The 15,837-nt window shown below is 39.5% G+C and overlaps 1 protein-coding gene across 1 annotated transcript; it reads left to right on the plus strand.

Moving 5' to 3' along the window:
• Positions 1–1,096: 1,096 nt before the first annotated feature.
• LOC115141134 (transmembrane protein 106B-like) lies at positions 1,097–11,773 on the plus strand. Its single transcript, XM_029679804.2, has 8 exons — positions 1,097–1,223; positions 2,023–2,233; positions 2,485–2,548; positions 2,688–2,847; positions 7,844–7,984; positions 8,403–8,452; positions 8,539–8,592; positions 10,220–11,773. Exons 2-8 carry the CDS (start codon positions 2,029–2,031, stop codon positions 10,338–10,340), a joined length of 795 nt encoding a protein of 264 aa, XP_029535664.1. The 5' UTR covers positions 1,097–1,223; positions 2,023–2,028; the 3' UTR covers positions 10,341–11,773.
• Positions 11,774–15,837: the final 4,064 nt, after the last annotated feature.

Raw genomic sequence — 15,837 nt, forward strand, 5'->3', positions numbered from 1 at the left:
TGTACGTACAGTCACTGTGGCGAACATGTTCCAGTCAAGTAATATATTGACGGTAACGGGAGCTTTCCCACTCGCCTTCTGTGGATCCTTGTGATGCACCCTGCTCTGTGTCCTCTCTACCTGTGTCTCTTTCTCTTGCCAATGACGGGGATGTTGGCCTTGTCGGGTGTTCGAAGTACATCCTGTGCGTACCTTGCAGTCGGAGGCCGAGCAGTTGCCTTACCAGGCAGTGATGCAACCAGTCAGGATGCTCTCGATGTTGCAGCTGTATAACCTTTTGAGGATTATAATTCATAAAAATATATATTATTACATTATTTTACAAGGAAAGTCAGTTAAGAACCAAATCTTATTTACAATGACAGCCTAGGAACAGTGGGTTAACTGCCTTGTTCAGGGGCAGAATGACAGATTTTTACCTTGTCACATCAGAGATTCAATCTAGCAACCTTTCGGTTACTGGCCCAATGCTCTAACCACTGGACTACCTGCCGCTCCCCTAGATAACCCCTGCTCTATAGAGATAATCTTCATCTTAAAAGAGTCAAATATAAGATGTGCCTTGTCGTGTCCTTTTTTGGCATTTATCCCTGAATGACAGATTACTGAGCTCAATATGTAGGTCAACCTCCCATTGCGAACTGCTGAAAGATCAATAAAGCGAGATAAGGACACAAGGTTTCACATCACTGTGGATGACTTTTGACCTTACACGAGAAACATAAAGTACAAGAAGTGCTGGAGAACGAAGTGCTGTATGACACACACATATGTATGACACAGTCCCCCTCCAAAACTAATCATATTTGGTTAGTAGAGATCCTACTGTGTATTTTCTACCCCACTTTAGCTGAGACAGGTGGAAACGTTTTCTCTTTACAGCCCAATATTCTCAACATATTAGTGTCAACATTGTATTTTCATTATTGGTCTTAAAAATAAAAAACTCATAAATTACTTATTGCAATTTTTTGTTGGCACAATACAAGTGGCCATAGATTAAAATTCAATATAATTTGAATTAGTTATACACATTGACATAGATTTTTTGAAATGCCGACTTTTATTTTGAAGGTTTCCACATTACCATACGAAAGTGACGTCTCGTCGGAGCTGCTGGCAGAATACTAGTGCGTGTATTTATGTCAGTACTATATTGATAATAACAGCGGCTATTCGTGACCAAGCATATGTAAAGCAATTCTGCGTGAATATATGCAAAGGTAAGCAGATTAATCGAATATCGAATGTTGCCATTTTGATCATATCTGTAGTGCGTGTGTAATATCGCACAGTGATGCTTTGGCATTGTCAGGGGAACCGGGCAACATTTTGCAATATGGAAACATTTTATCCATGCTAACAATGCCCTGTGCTCTGCAAGTATTCTACGCAATCATTCACATCAATAACTTGACACCAAATAAAAGTACAACAGAATATCGGAGCAAATACGCAACAATCTATTCGTGAGTTTCGGATTAAAATGGCAGGCGGCGGCGAACGAGTTTCTCTGGAAGGAACATGGTGTACTGTGTAGCATAATGGTCGTCTGCACGTCATCACAGTACCTCGACCATTGGCGCACAATGTATAGTAGGAGTAGAAGACACGATGCGATGTGTTTGACTAGGTTACATATATTTGGTCCATACGAAACTTTGGTCAGAACAAGTGTCTTTTGTTTGACAATAATTGTTTCAAGCACGCATGAATTACATAGATGGTGCGCACTTAATAAGAGCTTTTGGGAGTTGGTGTAAACTGGTCTAAACAAAACCCAAAATAATCTATGCAAAAATGGAATAGGAGAACGGTAGCCTGTCTACAGTAAAAATGGGCTTTTAAACCTGTATATACATGGTCATGACGTAGGCAGGTACCTTGTTATAGTACAAAAGTAGTATAAAACAATTTGTGTAAAATGACCATAACTACCATGTAAATATCAAATGAATATGTGGCATGAGTTTTCACTACCAACCACACCTACTTATTAGATCTTAAATGTTTTATTCACAGAAAGTGATGGGGAAGTCACACTCCCTCTTGTCGAAGGGGAAAGACGACCGTAGCAGCCAGAGTGGCCTGACGACTGGTCCAGAGTACATAGACACACAGAGTGAAGAGGATGGAAAGAATGGAGATGTGTCTCAGTTCCCCTATGTGGAATTTACTGGCAGAGACAGTGTCACATGCCCCACATGCCAGGGCACTGGCAGAATACCACGAGGTAAGGGGATAAACAAATACATTCCTACACAGTAATAAACATGGACTCTCACTCACTGACACAATACACCTACATCTGTTCTAAATCTCCACCTCATGAGCTGCTATTTTTTTTCCTAATTTGCATTTTGATTTGATAGGCCACCTAGAAACACTGAGACTTCCAACATTCACTGAAAATGAAAAAGACATACGTTTGAACCAACATCAGTTTCCTCTGTAAATGGCTTTGTCATCACGTCTCTAATGCAGGCCAAGAGAACCAGCTTGTGGCTCTGATTCCATACAGTGACCAGAGGCTCCAGCCAAGGAGAACGTAAGTCTCATCTCGCTCAGCCAGACGTCTCTTTTTTTTGTTGAAAGCTGTGCAATTGAATGATTCAACTGTGGTTGACTGTGGTCTATATCCAACTTCTGTCTTTCTTTTAATGGCGCTTCCTCCCTTTCTCTTGCAGAAAGCTGTATGTCACTGTGTCTGTGTTTCTATGCCTCCTGCTGTCTGGCCTGGCTGTGTTTTTCATGTTCCCTCGTTCTATCGACGTCTCCTATGTGGGCGTGAAGTCTGCATTCGTCTCCTATGACCAGGACAAACGGATTGTCTATCTCAATATCACAGTAAGATCCTCTTAGTTGTTTCTTGTGTTTCCATCTAAGGGTTGACATGGATTCAAATCCAATTGTGTTGGTCACATGTTTCGTAAAACAACGGGTGTAGACTAACAGTGAAATGCGTATTTACCGACCGTTCCCAACAATGCTGAGAGAAAAATAGAAAGACAACAACACAAGGACTAAATACACCATGAGTAACAATAACATGGTTATATACACGGAGTACTAGCACCGAATCAATGTGCAGAGGCATGAGGTAATTGAGGTAGATATGTACAGTTGAAGTCAGAAGTTTACATACACTTAGGTTTTCAACCACTTCACAAATTTCTTGTTAACAAACTATAGTTTTGGCAAGTCGGTTAGGACAAGTAATTTTTCCAACGATTGTTTACAGATAGATTATTTAACTTATCATTCACTGTATCACAATTCCGGTGGGTCAGAAGTTTACATACACTAAATTAACTGTGCCTCTAAACAGCTTGGAAAATTCCAGAAAATGATGTCATGGCTTTAGAAGCTTCTGATAGGCTAATTGACATAATTTGAGTCAATTGGAGGTGTACCTGTGGATGTATTTCAAGACCTACCTTCAAACTTAGTGCCTCTTTGCTTGACATCATGGGAAAATCCAAATAAATCAGCCAAGACCTCAGAGAAAAAATTTTAGACCTCCACAAGTCTGGTTTATCCTTGGGAGCAATTTCTAAACGCCTGAAGGTACCATGTTCATCTGTGCAAACAATAGTACGCAAGTATAAACACAATGACACCACTTAGCCGTCATACCGCTCAGGATGGAGGTGTGTTCTGTCTCCTAGAGACAAACATACTTTGGTGCAAAAAGTGCAAATCAATCCCAGAACAACAGCAAAGGACCTTGTGAAGATGCTGGAGGAAACCGGTACAAAAGTCTATATCCACAGTAAAACGAGTCCTATATCGACAACCTGAAAGGCCGCTCAGCAAGGAAGAAACCACTTCTCCAAAACCGCCATAAACAATCCAGACTACATTTTGCAACTGCACATGGGGACAAAGATCGTACTTTTTGGAGAAATGTCCTCTGGTCTGATGAAACAAAAATAGAACTGTTTGACCATAGTGACCATTGATATGTTTGGAGGAAAAAGGGGGAGGCTTGCAAGCCGAAGAACACAATCCCAACCGTGAAGCACAGGGGTGGCAGCATCATGTTGTGGTGGTGCCTTGCTGCAGGAGGGACTGGTGCTCTTCACAAAATAGATGGCATCATGCAGAAGGAAAATGATGTTGATATATTGAAGCAACATCTCAAGACATCAGTCAGGAAGTTAAAGCTTGGTCGCAAATGGGTCTTCCAAATGTACATTGACCCCAAGCATACTTCCAAAGTTGTGGCAAAATGGCTTAAGGACAATGAAGTCCGAATTTTGGAGTGGCCATCACAAAGCCCTGACCTCAATCCTTTGTGGGCAGAACTGAAAAAGTGTGTGCGAGCAAGGAGGCCTACAAACCCGACTCAGTTACACCAGCTCTGTCAGGAGGAATGGGCCAAAATTCACCCAACTTATTGTGGGAAGCTTGTGGAAGGCTACCAGGAATTGTGAAAAATGGAGTTTAAATGTATTTGGCTAAGGTGTATGTAAACGTCCGACTTCAACTGTACATATAGTTAGGGGTAAAGTGAATAGGCAACAGGGTAGATAATAAACTGTGTCAGCAGTGTATGTGATGAGTCAAAAAAGTGCAAAAAGGGGCAATGCAAATAGTCCTGGTAGTTATTTGGTTAACAATTTAGTAGTCTTAAGGTTTGGGGGTAGAAGCTGTTCAGGGTCCTGTTGGTTCCAGACTTGGTGCATCGGTACCGCCTGCCATACATTAGCAGAGAGAACAGTCTATGTCTTGGGTGGTTGGAGTCTTTTACCATTTTTAGGGCCTTCTGTTACACCAACTGGTTCTGGAATAGAGGGATAAGGATAAGATTTTTCAACACCGATACGATTATTGGAGGACCAAAAAAAGACTATGTGATTAATCGGCCTATTTATTTATTTGTAATAATGACAATTACAACAATACTGAATGAACACTTATTTGAACTTAATGTAATACATCAATAAAATCAATTTAGCCTCAAATAAATAATGAAACATGTTCAATTTGGTTTAAATAATGCAAAAACAAAGTATTGGAGAAGAAAGTAAAAGTGCAAAGAAAGCTAACGTTTAAGTTTCTTGCTCAGAACATGAGAACATATGAAGCTGGTGGTTCCTTTTAACATGAGTCTTCAATATTCCCAGGTAAGAAGTTTTAGGTTGTAATTATTATAGGAATTATAGGACTATTTCTCTCTATACCATTTGTATTTCATTAACCTTTGACTATTGGATGTTCTTATAGGCACTTTAGTATTGCCAGTGTAACAGTATAGCTTCCGTCCCTCTCCTCGCTCCTACCTGGGCTCAAACCAGGAACACAACGACAATAGCCACCCTCGAAGCAGCGTTACCCATGCAGAGCAAGGGGAACAACCACTCCAAGTCTCAGAGCGAGTGACGTTTGAAACGCTATTAGCGCGCACCCCGCTAACTAGCTAGCCATTTCACATCGGTTACACCAGCCTAATCTCAGGAGTTGATAGGCTTGAAGTCATAAACAGCTGCTGGCAAATGCACGAAAGTGCTATTTGAATGAATGCTTACGAGCCTGCTGCTGCCTACCATTGCTCAGACTCCTCTAGCAAATCATAGACTTAGTTATAACATGATAACACACAGAAATACGAGCCTTAGGTCATTAATATGGCCAAATCCGGAAACTATCATCTCGAAAACAAGACGTTTATTCTTTCAGTGAAATACGGAACCGTTCCGTATTTTATCTAACGGGTGACATCCATAAGTCTAAATCAAATCAAATTTTATTTGTCACATACACATGGTTAGCAGATGTTAATGCGAGTGTATCGAAAAGCTTGTGCTTCTACTTCCGACAATGCAGTAATAACCAACGAGTAATCTAACCTAACAATTCCACAACTACTACCTTATACACACAAGTGTAAAGGGATGAATAATATGTACATAAAGATATATGAATGAGTGATGGTACAGAGCGGCATAGGCAAGATGCAGTAGATGGTATTGAGTACAGTATATACATATGAGATGAGTATGTAAACAAAGTGGCATAGTTAAAGTGGCTAGTGATACATGTATTACATAAAGATGGCAAGATGCAGTAGATGATATAGAGTACATTATATACAGATACATATGAGATGAGTAATGTAGGGTATGTAAACATTATATTAAGTGGCATTGTTTAAATATTCCTGTTACATTGCACAACATTCAATGTTATGTTATAATTACGTAAAATTCTGGCAAACTAGGCGGCCCAAACTGTTGCATATACACTGACTCTGCGTGCAATGAACGCAAGAGAAGTGACACAATTTCACCTGGTTAATATTGCCTGCTAACCTGGATTTCTTTTAGCTAAATATGCAGGTTTAAAAATATATACTTCTGTGTATTGATTTTAAGAAAGGCATTGATGTTCATGGTTACGCACCGCATCGATTATATGCAACGCAGGACACGCTAGATAAACTAGTAATATCATCAACCATGTGTAGTTAACTAGTGATTATGATTGATTGATTGTTTTTTATAAGATAAGTTTAATGCTAGCTAGCAACTTACCTTGGCTTACTGCCTTTGCGTAACAGGCAGTTTCCTCGTGGAGTGTAATGTAATCAGGTGGTTAGAGGGTTTTAAGGTTGCAAGATTGAATCCCCCGAGCTGACAAGGTAAAAATGTGTTGTTCTGCTCCTGAACAAGGTAGTTAACCCACTGTTCCTAGGCCATCATTGAAAATAAGAATGTGTTCTTATCTGACTTGCCTAGTTAAATAAAATTAAATAAAGGTGTAAAAAAACATTTATATATATTTTTTTAATCGGGCCAATTCGGTGTCCAAAAATACTGATTTCCGATTGTAATGAAAACTTGAAATCGGCCCTAATTAATCGGCCATTCCCATTAATTGGTCGACCTCTATTCTGGATGGCAGGGAGCTTGGCCCCAGTGATGTACTGGGCCGTACGCACTACCCTCTGTAGCGACTTGCGGCCGGATGCCAAGCAGTTGCCATACCAAATGATCATGCAGCCAGTCAAGATGCTTTCAATTCTTCAGCTGTAGAACTTTTTGAGGATCTGAGGGTCCGTGACAAATCTTTTCAGCCTCCATTTGGGGGAGAGGTGTTGTCTTGCCTTCTTCACAACTGTGTTGGTGTGTGTGGACAATGTTAATTCCTTAGTGATGTGGACACAGAGGAACTTGAAGTTCTCGACCCGCTCCACTACAGCCCTGTCGATGTGAATGGGAATGTGCTCGGCCCTCCGTTTCCTGTAGTCCACGATCAGCTCCTTTGTCTTGCTGACGTGGAGGGAGAGGTTGTTGTCCTGGCACCACACTGACCTCCTCCCTATAGGCTGTCTCAATGTTGTCGATGATCAGGACTACCACCATTGTGTTGTTAGCAAACTTAATGATGGTGTTGGGAGTCGTGTGTTCGGTCATTCAGTCATGGGTGAACAGGGAATACAGGAGGGAAATGAACACGCACCCCTGACGGGCCCTGTGTTGAGGGTCATAGTGGTAGATGTGTTGTTGCTCACCTTCACTGCCTGGGATATATATATATTTTTAAACCTAGGGGCAGCCCGTAAGGAAGTCCAGGATCCAGTTACATAGGGAGGTGTGTTCAGTCCCAGGGTCCTGAGCTTAGTGATGAGCCTGGAGGGTACTCTGGTGTTGAACGTTGAGCTGTAGTCGATGAAGACTATTCTCGCATAGGTGTTCTTGTCCAGGTGGGAGAGGGCAGTGTGAAGTGCAACAGAGATTGCACCATCTGTGGATCTGTTGGGGCGGTATGCAAATTTAAGTGGGTTCAACGTAATGACTCTCTTTCCAACAACTGTTGTGCCGTATGTCTTTTCTTCTAGAACACTCTGAACATCACCAATAACAACTACTACGCTGTATCCCTGACCAACATCACAGCCCAGGTGCAGTTCTCTAAGACTGTGATTGGGAAGGCCCGTATTAGCAATGTGACGACCATCATACCACTGGATAAGCAGCAGGTGGGTCTTTACCATATGAATATTAGAATAATATGCCTTGGTATAATTGCTTGTTATAAACATATTACAGTTTATAAAGTGAGCATAGCTTGACAAGTGAATCAAAGTTGTACTTTCAACTGTCCTGAAGTGCTTTTCTATCGCTCAACACAGCAGCTTATTGTTCCGTCCGCTTTGCTGCAAAATCTAGCAACAAAATCAGACCTCATTGATAATGAACCTTGTTGTTGTTGACGAATCCACTAGAACATCTGTCCCTGTTCTGAGGGCATCAGTAGCAGCAAGGATGGAATGAGGATGTCATTTTTGGACTGTTTGCCCTCAAACGTTACTCATTACTTACTCAGTCAGCACTCAACCGCCCTGTTCAATATGGGAGATGGATAACGGCTGCATTACATCATATTGTTTATTTCAGATTGACTACATGGTTCCCACAGTCATTGCTGATGAGATGAGTTATATGTTGTAAGTATTTCACAAGTAATTGCATTTTATTGTGTGGTTGACCGTACAAATGGTGACGTTTCTTTAATAAATGTTTTGTGTTGCAGCGACTATTGCACCCTGCAGTCCATAAAGGTTCACAACATTGTGGTCATGATGCAGTAAGTATACAGTGCATTCGGAAAGTATTCAGACCCCTTCCCTTTTTCCATATTTTGTTACATTACAGCCTCATTCTAAAAATGTTTGCTCATAAATCTACACACAATACCCCATAATGACGAAGAAATGTATTTAAAAAAAATAAAAAATAGAAAAGTCTTATTTACATTGGTATTCAGACCCTTTGTTATGAGACTCAAAATTGAGCTCAGGTGCATCCTGTTTCCATTGATCAGCCTTGAGATGTTTCTACAACTTGATTGGAGTCCACCTGTGGTAAATACAATTGATTGGACATGATTTGGAAAGGCACACACCTGTCTATATAAGATCCCACAGTTGACAGTGCATGTCAGAGCAAAAACCAAGCCATGAGGTCGAAGGAATTGTCTGTAGAGCTCCAAGACACGATTTTGTCGAGGCACAGATCTGGGAAGGGTACCAAAAGATTTCTGCAGCATTAAAGTTCTCCAAGAACACAGTGGCCTCCATCATTCTTAAATGGAAGAAGTTTGGAACCACAAAGACTCTTCCTAGAGCTGGCCGCCCAGCCAAACTGAACACTCAGGGGAGAAGGGCCTAGGTACGGGAGGTGATCAAGGACCCCAAGAACCAGCTCCAGAGTTCCTCTGTGGAGATGGGAGAACCTTCCAGAAGGACAACCATCTCTGCAGCACTCCACCAATCAGGGCTTTATGGTAGAGTGGCCAGACAGAAGACACTCCTCAGTAAAAGGCATATGACAGCCCACTTGGAGTTTGCCAAAAGGCACCTAAAGGACTCAGACAATGAGAAACAAGATTCTCTGGTCTGAGTAAACCCAGATTGTTCTCTTTGGCCTAAATGCCAAAAATCACATCTGGAGGAAACCTGGCACTATCCCTACGGTGAAGCATGGTGGTGGCAGCATCATGCTGTTAGGATGTTTTTCAGAGGCAGGGACTGGGAGACTAGTCAAGATTGAGGGAAAGAGGGAGCAAAATACACAGAGATCCTTGATGAAAACCTGCTTCAGAGCGCTCAGGATCTCAGACTGGGGCAAAGGTTCAACGTCCAACAGGACAACGACCCTAAGCACACAGCCAAGACAACGCAGGAGTGGCTTCGGGACAAGTCTCTGAATGTCCAGCCAGAGCCCGGACTTGAACCCGACTAAACATCTCTGGAGAGACCTGAAAATAGCTGTGCAGCAACGCAGAAACTCCCCAAATACAGGTGTGCCAAACTTGTAGCGTCATACCCAAGAAGACTCAAGTCTGTATTCACTGACAAAGGTGCTTCAGCAAAGTACTGAGTAAAGGGTCTGAATACTTAATGTAAAAATTATTTTTTTGCAGAAATTTCAAAAAACCCTTTTTGCTTTGTCATTACGGGGTATTGTTTGTAGATTGATGAGGGAAAAACACGATTTAATCCATTTTAATATAAGGCTGTAACATAACAAAATGTGGAAAAAGTCAAGGGGTCTGAATACTTTCTGAATGCAGTGTACCTTTTCAAATATCTACTAATACGTTGAGTTTACACATGTTACTGTACCTACTCTATTTATTTAGTCAAACCACACACGCCCATGTGGGCAGCCATTTTGGGGAAACTGACTACTGTCTATTGACTGGTTTTCAGGGTGACAGTGACCACCTCCTACTTCGGGCACTCGGAGCAGGTCTCCCAGGAGATATACCAGTATGTGGACTGTGGGGGCAACACCACCTCGCTGCATGGACATGTGCAGATGTATCAGTAAGGCAGTAAAAACACAGACATAATGGAAGCCCGTCCATCTAAAGGCAGACGAGAGGGTTTTTTACCCTCTCGTCTGAGAGTTCCTTTGGGCACACGTCTACTGGAGAATAGGAGGAACCATGAAGTTAGCAAGGTGCCAATGTTCAGTTTAATGAGGGTTTGAGGATGTCGCAGGTAGAAAATCTCTTGTGCAAATTCTTCCTAATCGAATGGCCCAATCGGATGTGTACAGGCATTTTTGAGGTAAAGATGCACTTTAGCTTTGTATGGGAAACGCAATCATCAGAAAGTATTTATATGGCAGAGTTGTTGATGTAATGTAGTCTGTACCACTAACCTTCCCAGAACACTAGGTATGGGACGTGCAATACAAATGAAGTAATAGGACAGCATCCTCATTTGGATTACCAGCACCACTAATCACCCCAAACCACTTTTTTGATGGCATTTTATGCCATTCTTTCTTTCTTTTTTTATACCGGCCATTTTGTTTTCTTCAAGGATGTATTTTGTACAAAATAGTACTTCCTGATGATGTGTGTCGTTACTCTTACATTTTCATTGTAATGATAGAATGAGACATAAATCTAACTGAGGTGGCAGATCATGTCGGGGTGGAGTCGGCGTAATTGTGATGACTACGGACCATAATTAGATTGCGTCTTTTAGGGATCTAATGAGAGGGATCTTGTATTTTTTATATAATTCAAATACTGTACCTATAACTATTAGATGTGGTGTTTTATGATGTGAATTACTCTTTAATTGTTTGTTGTAATGGGAATGTTGCAGGGTTTTTTTCTAACTCGGGTAGTAGACGACTACCCATTTCGAAATATGATATTACATAAATACCCTCAATGGTGTTGTAAAATTAGGTTTTCTCTTTGGGAATCGATTTTAAGAGGTCATTTTGTCTTTACATTTTTTATTTGATGCCCTTTGCCCCTTTTAATTTGTCACGATTGATCACTGAAACTCGCAAGTAAGTTGTGCTTTTCGAGTTTGTGTTTCTTTCTGAGATGATTAAATGTCAGGATATAGTAAGTATCCATTTTGTTATTTTCCTTAAACATTTGTTATTGCTTTTAACGTCTGTTGTGCATGCACAGAATACTGAACTGAGGACAATAAAAATGCCCAAGATAAAATATCAGATGTGTACATTGTTTACATTATCTGATATACTCTATGGAGGAACAATCACACCAATGTATCGTTGTATATGTCAATGTGCCATATTATGTACCAAATCATCCAAGAAGGAACATTTTCATCAGTTTAAAGTCAGTTCTGAATCCTCACTGAGGTGCGTTGACTGTGTACTACTGTGTAAATGTGGCTACTGTCCATGTAAGCCACTGCCAATCATACAGTCCATGTAACAATGTTTTTTCCTTGCATGAAACTGGGAATAAAAGTGGTTGATTTTGAGGTTTTTGTTTGGTGCATTTATTGATAGTTTGTAGTTGGGGGAGAAATGTGCAATACCAATCACTAGCACAGGGTGGCGCCTAATTTAACTAAATTAACTTAGAAACAAGTAAGTGTTGGATGAAAATATAGTTTCTGTAATGACAAATGACCATATGCGAAAGTTTGCATAAAAAGCTTACTTTACTCACTATTGAAGTCCAAGTAATTAACAACACAATGCATGCCATTCATGTGTAAAACACACCAAGTCCAATATTTAGCATCTGAAAAATAGCATGACGTTACATTTAAAGTCACTCAGAATAGACAGGCTTAGGTATGTTTGACAGGGTGCTCTAGTGAACACGTATTTTTATTCTAAATGGACAGTATACAGCATGTGTTTGCTGTCATACAGTATTGTGTCAATGTTGTACTCTGTTCTACAAGATCCTAAACAGGTTTGTATGCTGTATTGTAATTGATGTGTATTGTAATGTATGTGTATTGTAATGTATGTGTATTGTAATTGATGTGTATTGTAATGTATGCTGTATTGTAATGTATGCTGTATTGTAATGTATGCTATATTGTAATGTATGCTATATTGTAATGTATGCTGTATTGTAATGTATGCTGTATTGTAATGCATGTGTATTGTAATGTATGCTGTATTGTAATGCATGTGTATTGTAATGCATGTGTATTGTAATGTATGTGTATTGTAATGCATGCGTATTGTAATGCATGCTGTATTGTAATGCATGCTGTATTGTAATGTATGCTGTATTGTAATGTATGCTGTATTGTAATGTATGCTATATTGTAATGTATGCTGTATTGTAATGTATGCTGTATTGTAATGCATGTGTATTGTAATGCATGTGTATTGTAATGCATGTGTATTGTAATGCATGCGTATTGTAATGCATGCTGTATTGTCATGTATGTGTATTGTCATGTATGTGTATTGTAATGAATGCTGTATTGTAATGCATGCTGTATTGTAATGCATGCTGTATTGTAATGCATGCTGTATTGCAATGCATGCTGTATTGTAATGTATGCTGTATTGTAATGTATGCTGTATTGTAATGTATGCTGTATTGTAATGTATGCTATATTGTAATGCATGCTGTATTGTAATGCATGCTGTATTGTAATGCATGCTGTATTGTAATGCATGCTGTATTGTAATGCGTGGTGTATTGTAATGTATGGTGTATTGTAATGCATGCTGTATTGTAATGCATGCTGTATTGTAATGCATGCTGTATTGTAATGCATGCTGTATTGTAATGCATGTGTATTGTAATGCATGTGTATTGTAATGCATGTGTATTGTAATGTGTGTGTATTGTAATGTATGTGTATTGTAATGCATGCTGTATTGTAATGCATGCTGTATTGTAATGTATGTGTATTGTAATGTATGCTGTATTGTAATGTATGCTGTATTGTAATATATGTGTATTGTAATGTATGTGTATTGTAATGTATGTGTATTGTAATGTATGTGTATTGTAATGAATGCTGTATTGTAATATATGTGTATTGTAATGTATGCTGTATTGTAATGTATGCTGTATTGTAATATATGTGTATTGTAATGTATGTGTATTGTAATGTATGTGTATTGTAATGTATGTGTATTGTAATGAATGCTGTATTGTAATGCATGCTGTATTGTAATGCATGTGTATTGTAATGCATGTGTATTGTAATGCATGTGTATTGTAATGCATGCGTATTGTAATGCATGCTGTATTGTCATGTATGTGTATTGTCATGTATGTGTATTGTAATGAATGCTGTATTGTAATGCATGCTGTATTGTAATGCATGCTGTATTGCAATGCATGCTGTATTGCAATGCATGCTGTATTGTAATGTGTGTGTATTGTAATGTGTGTGTATTGTAATGCATGCTGTATTGTAATGCATGCTGTATTGTAATGCATGCTGTATTGTAATGTATGCTGTATTGTAATGTATGCTGTATTGTAATATATGTGTATTGTAATGTATGTGTATTGTAATGTATGTGTATTGTAATGCATGTGTATTGTAATACATGTGTATTGTAATACATGTGTATTGTAATGCATGTGTATTGTAATGCATGTGTATTGTAATGCATGCTGTATTGTAATGCATGTGTATTGTAATGCATGTGTATTGTAATGCATGCTGTATTGTCATGTATGTGTATTGTAATGAATGCTGTATTGTAATGCATGCTGTATTGTAATGTATGTGTATTGTAATGCATGCTGTATTGTAATGCATGTGTATTGTAATGTATGTGTATTGTAATGCATCTGCTAGTCCTGTATGACCTTTGATTTTATTTGTAGACCGTTCTGGATGTGTGTCAGTGTGTTACTTTGTTTGCTTCTAGATGCTTCAGGTTTCCAGTGTGTAACGGTATGCTTACCTCACATCTGTTGCTGTCGTTTAAACGGCAGTTGACTTCCTCCCCAGGATTCAGGTCTGGGACTTGGAGCGGTTCCTAATTAACCAGGGCCCAGTTTCCCAAAAGCATCTTAAAGCGATAGTTCTCCCAAATTACCAAATTACACATGGGTTTCCTTGCCCTGTCAGCAGTCTATGGAAAAGGTATGACAGCAATCCATGATTTGGTTTAGTTTCCCTGGCACTGTTTCCACATGCTAACGTTCTAGCATTTGTGGCACAAATCCCATGGGACCAATATTAGCATTTTTCACACACCATGTCCAAATCATCTGAAGGTATCTGAAATTGATTGTAAAAGCTCAACAAAGTCAGTTCTAGATGTTTTAGATGCGCAAAAAAAAATGCTAATATCGGTCCCATGACTTGAATGGGATTCGTGCCTCAATAGTTTCCCAAAACCATTGTTACCAAAGTTTCACTTGAAAACACAGCTAAGTGCGTCGTTAAAGGCTCTTTTTTTTTTGCCCTTCCGCGTCACTTTATACACAGAAGATCTCCACTAAACATACAATAAGGATGTTTATACACCCTCTGTGACCACAAAGTTCAATAGAAATACAAAGTTGCCAATGGCTTTGCAATTGTTACAAACAAGCAAAGGATAGAAAATATGGTTCAAATGAAAACCGAGATGACCGCATTCAAATGTAAATACAGTATAGGCTACATAGGCCTATGTATTTCAATCATATTGTGTAACACGTTAAGCTTTAAGTTCCATCTATTGGGAAACCGGGTCCAGACACAGACACAATGCAGTCAGTCACATGCTGTGCATCATTTATGACCACCAACTATGAGGGAGACTGAGTTTTCCTGTATTCAGAGTGTATTGAAACGAATGGTCAAGATTCGGGAACTATTTGTAATGGTGTGCAGTCTTACTGTGCTTCCTCAGCGTGATACAAGACATCTGGAACATAAAGTAGACTGAGTGAGGATGTGAATTTGGTTTCAGACTTCTGGGTTAAGCAGTTCATGCAATGTTCACAAAATGGAGTTCTTGCGGAAATATGGTTGTTCTTCAGGGAGAAAAGCTACAAATGGTGAACGTAGCGTGATGTTTTTTTTACAGCTATTGAGGAAGTACATTAACCCAGGGATGTATGGATGCCAGTGTATGGGTTCATGTTTCAGGGATGTATGGATGCCAGTGTATGGGTTCATGTTTCAGGGATGTATGGATGCCAGGGCATGGGTTCATGTTTCAGGGATGTATGGATGCCAGTGTATGGGTTCATGTTTCAGGGATGTAGCCTAGACAAACAACAAGTGTGCGAAATAATGATCTAAATCCAATTGTGTTACTACAAACAACACTAAATATCATAGCACACCGAAAAATACATTTAGATATCAGTGTAAGGTAGACTAGGAAGTTAGAAATGGGAGCAGACTAGACTAGTTTGGTTGTGTAAATGTCATTTCCTTCCCCATAGATTATATATATTTTCCCTTTTCCAGATGTAAGGAAATTACTTTTCCAGGTGCACTGTTGATGGACTTCCATTACAGAGAAAACCAACTGAACATTTAACCCTCACAGCTATCAAATCACAATGTTTATGCAAATTAGATAGCATTTATAAAAATAAAAAAACTTC

The sequence above is a fragment of the Oncorhynchus nerka genome, linkage group LG14, assembly GCF_034236695.1.
Source record: "Oncorhynchus nerka isolate Pitt River linkage group LG14, Oner_Uvic_2.0, whole genome shotgun sequence".
Classification (NCBI taxonomy): domain Eukaryota; kingdom Metazoa; phylum Chordata; class Actinopteri; order Salmoniformes; family Salmonidae; genus Oncorhynchus; species Oncorhynchus nerka.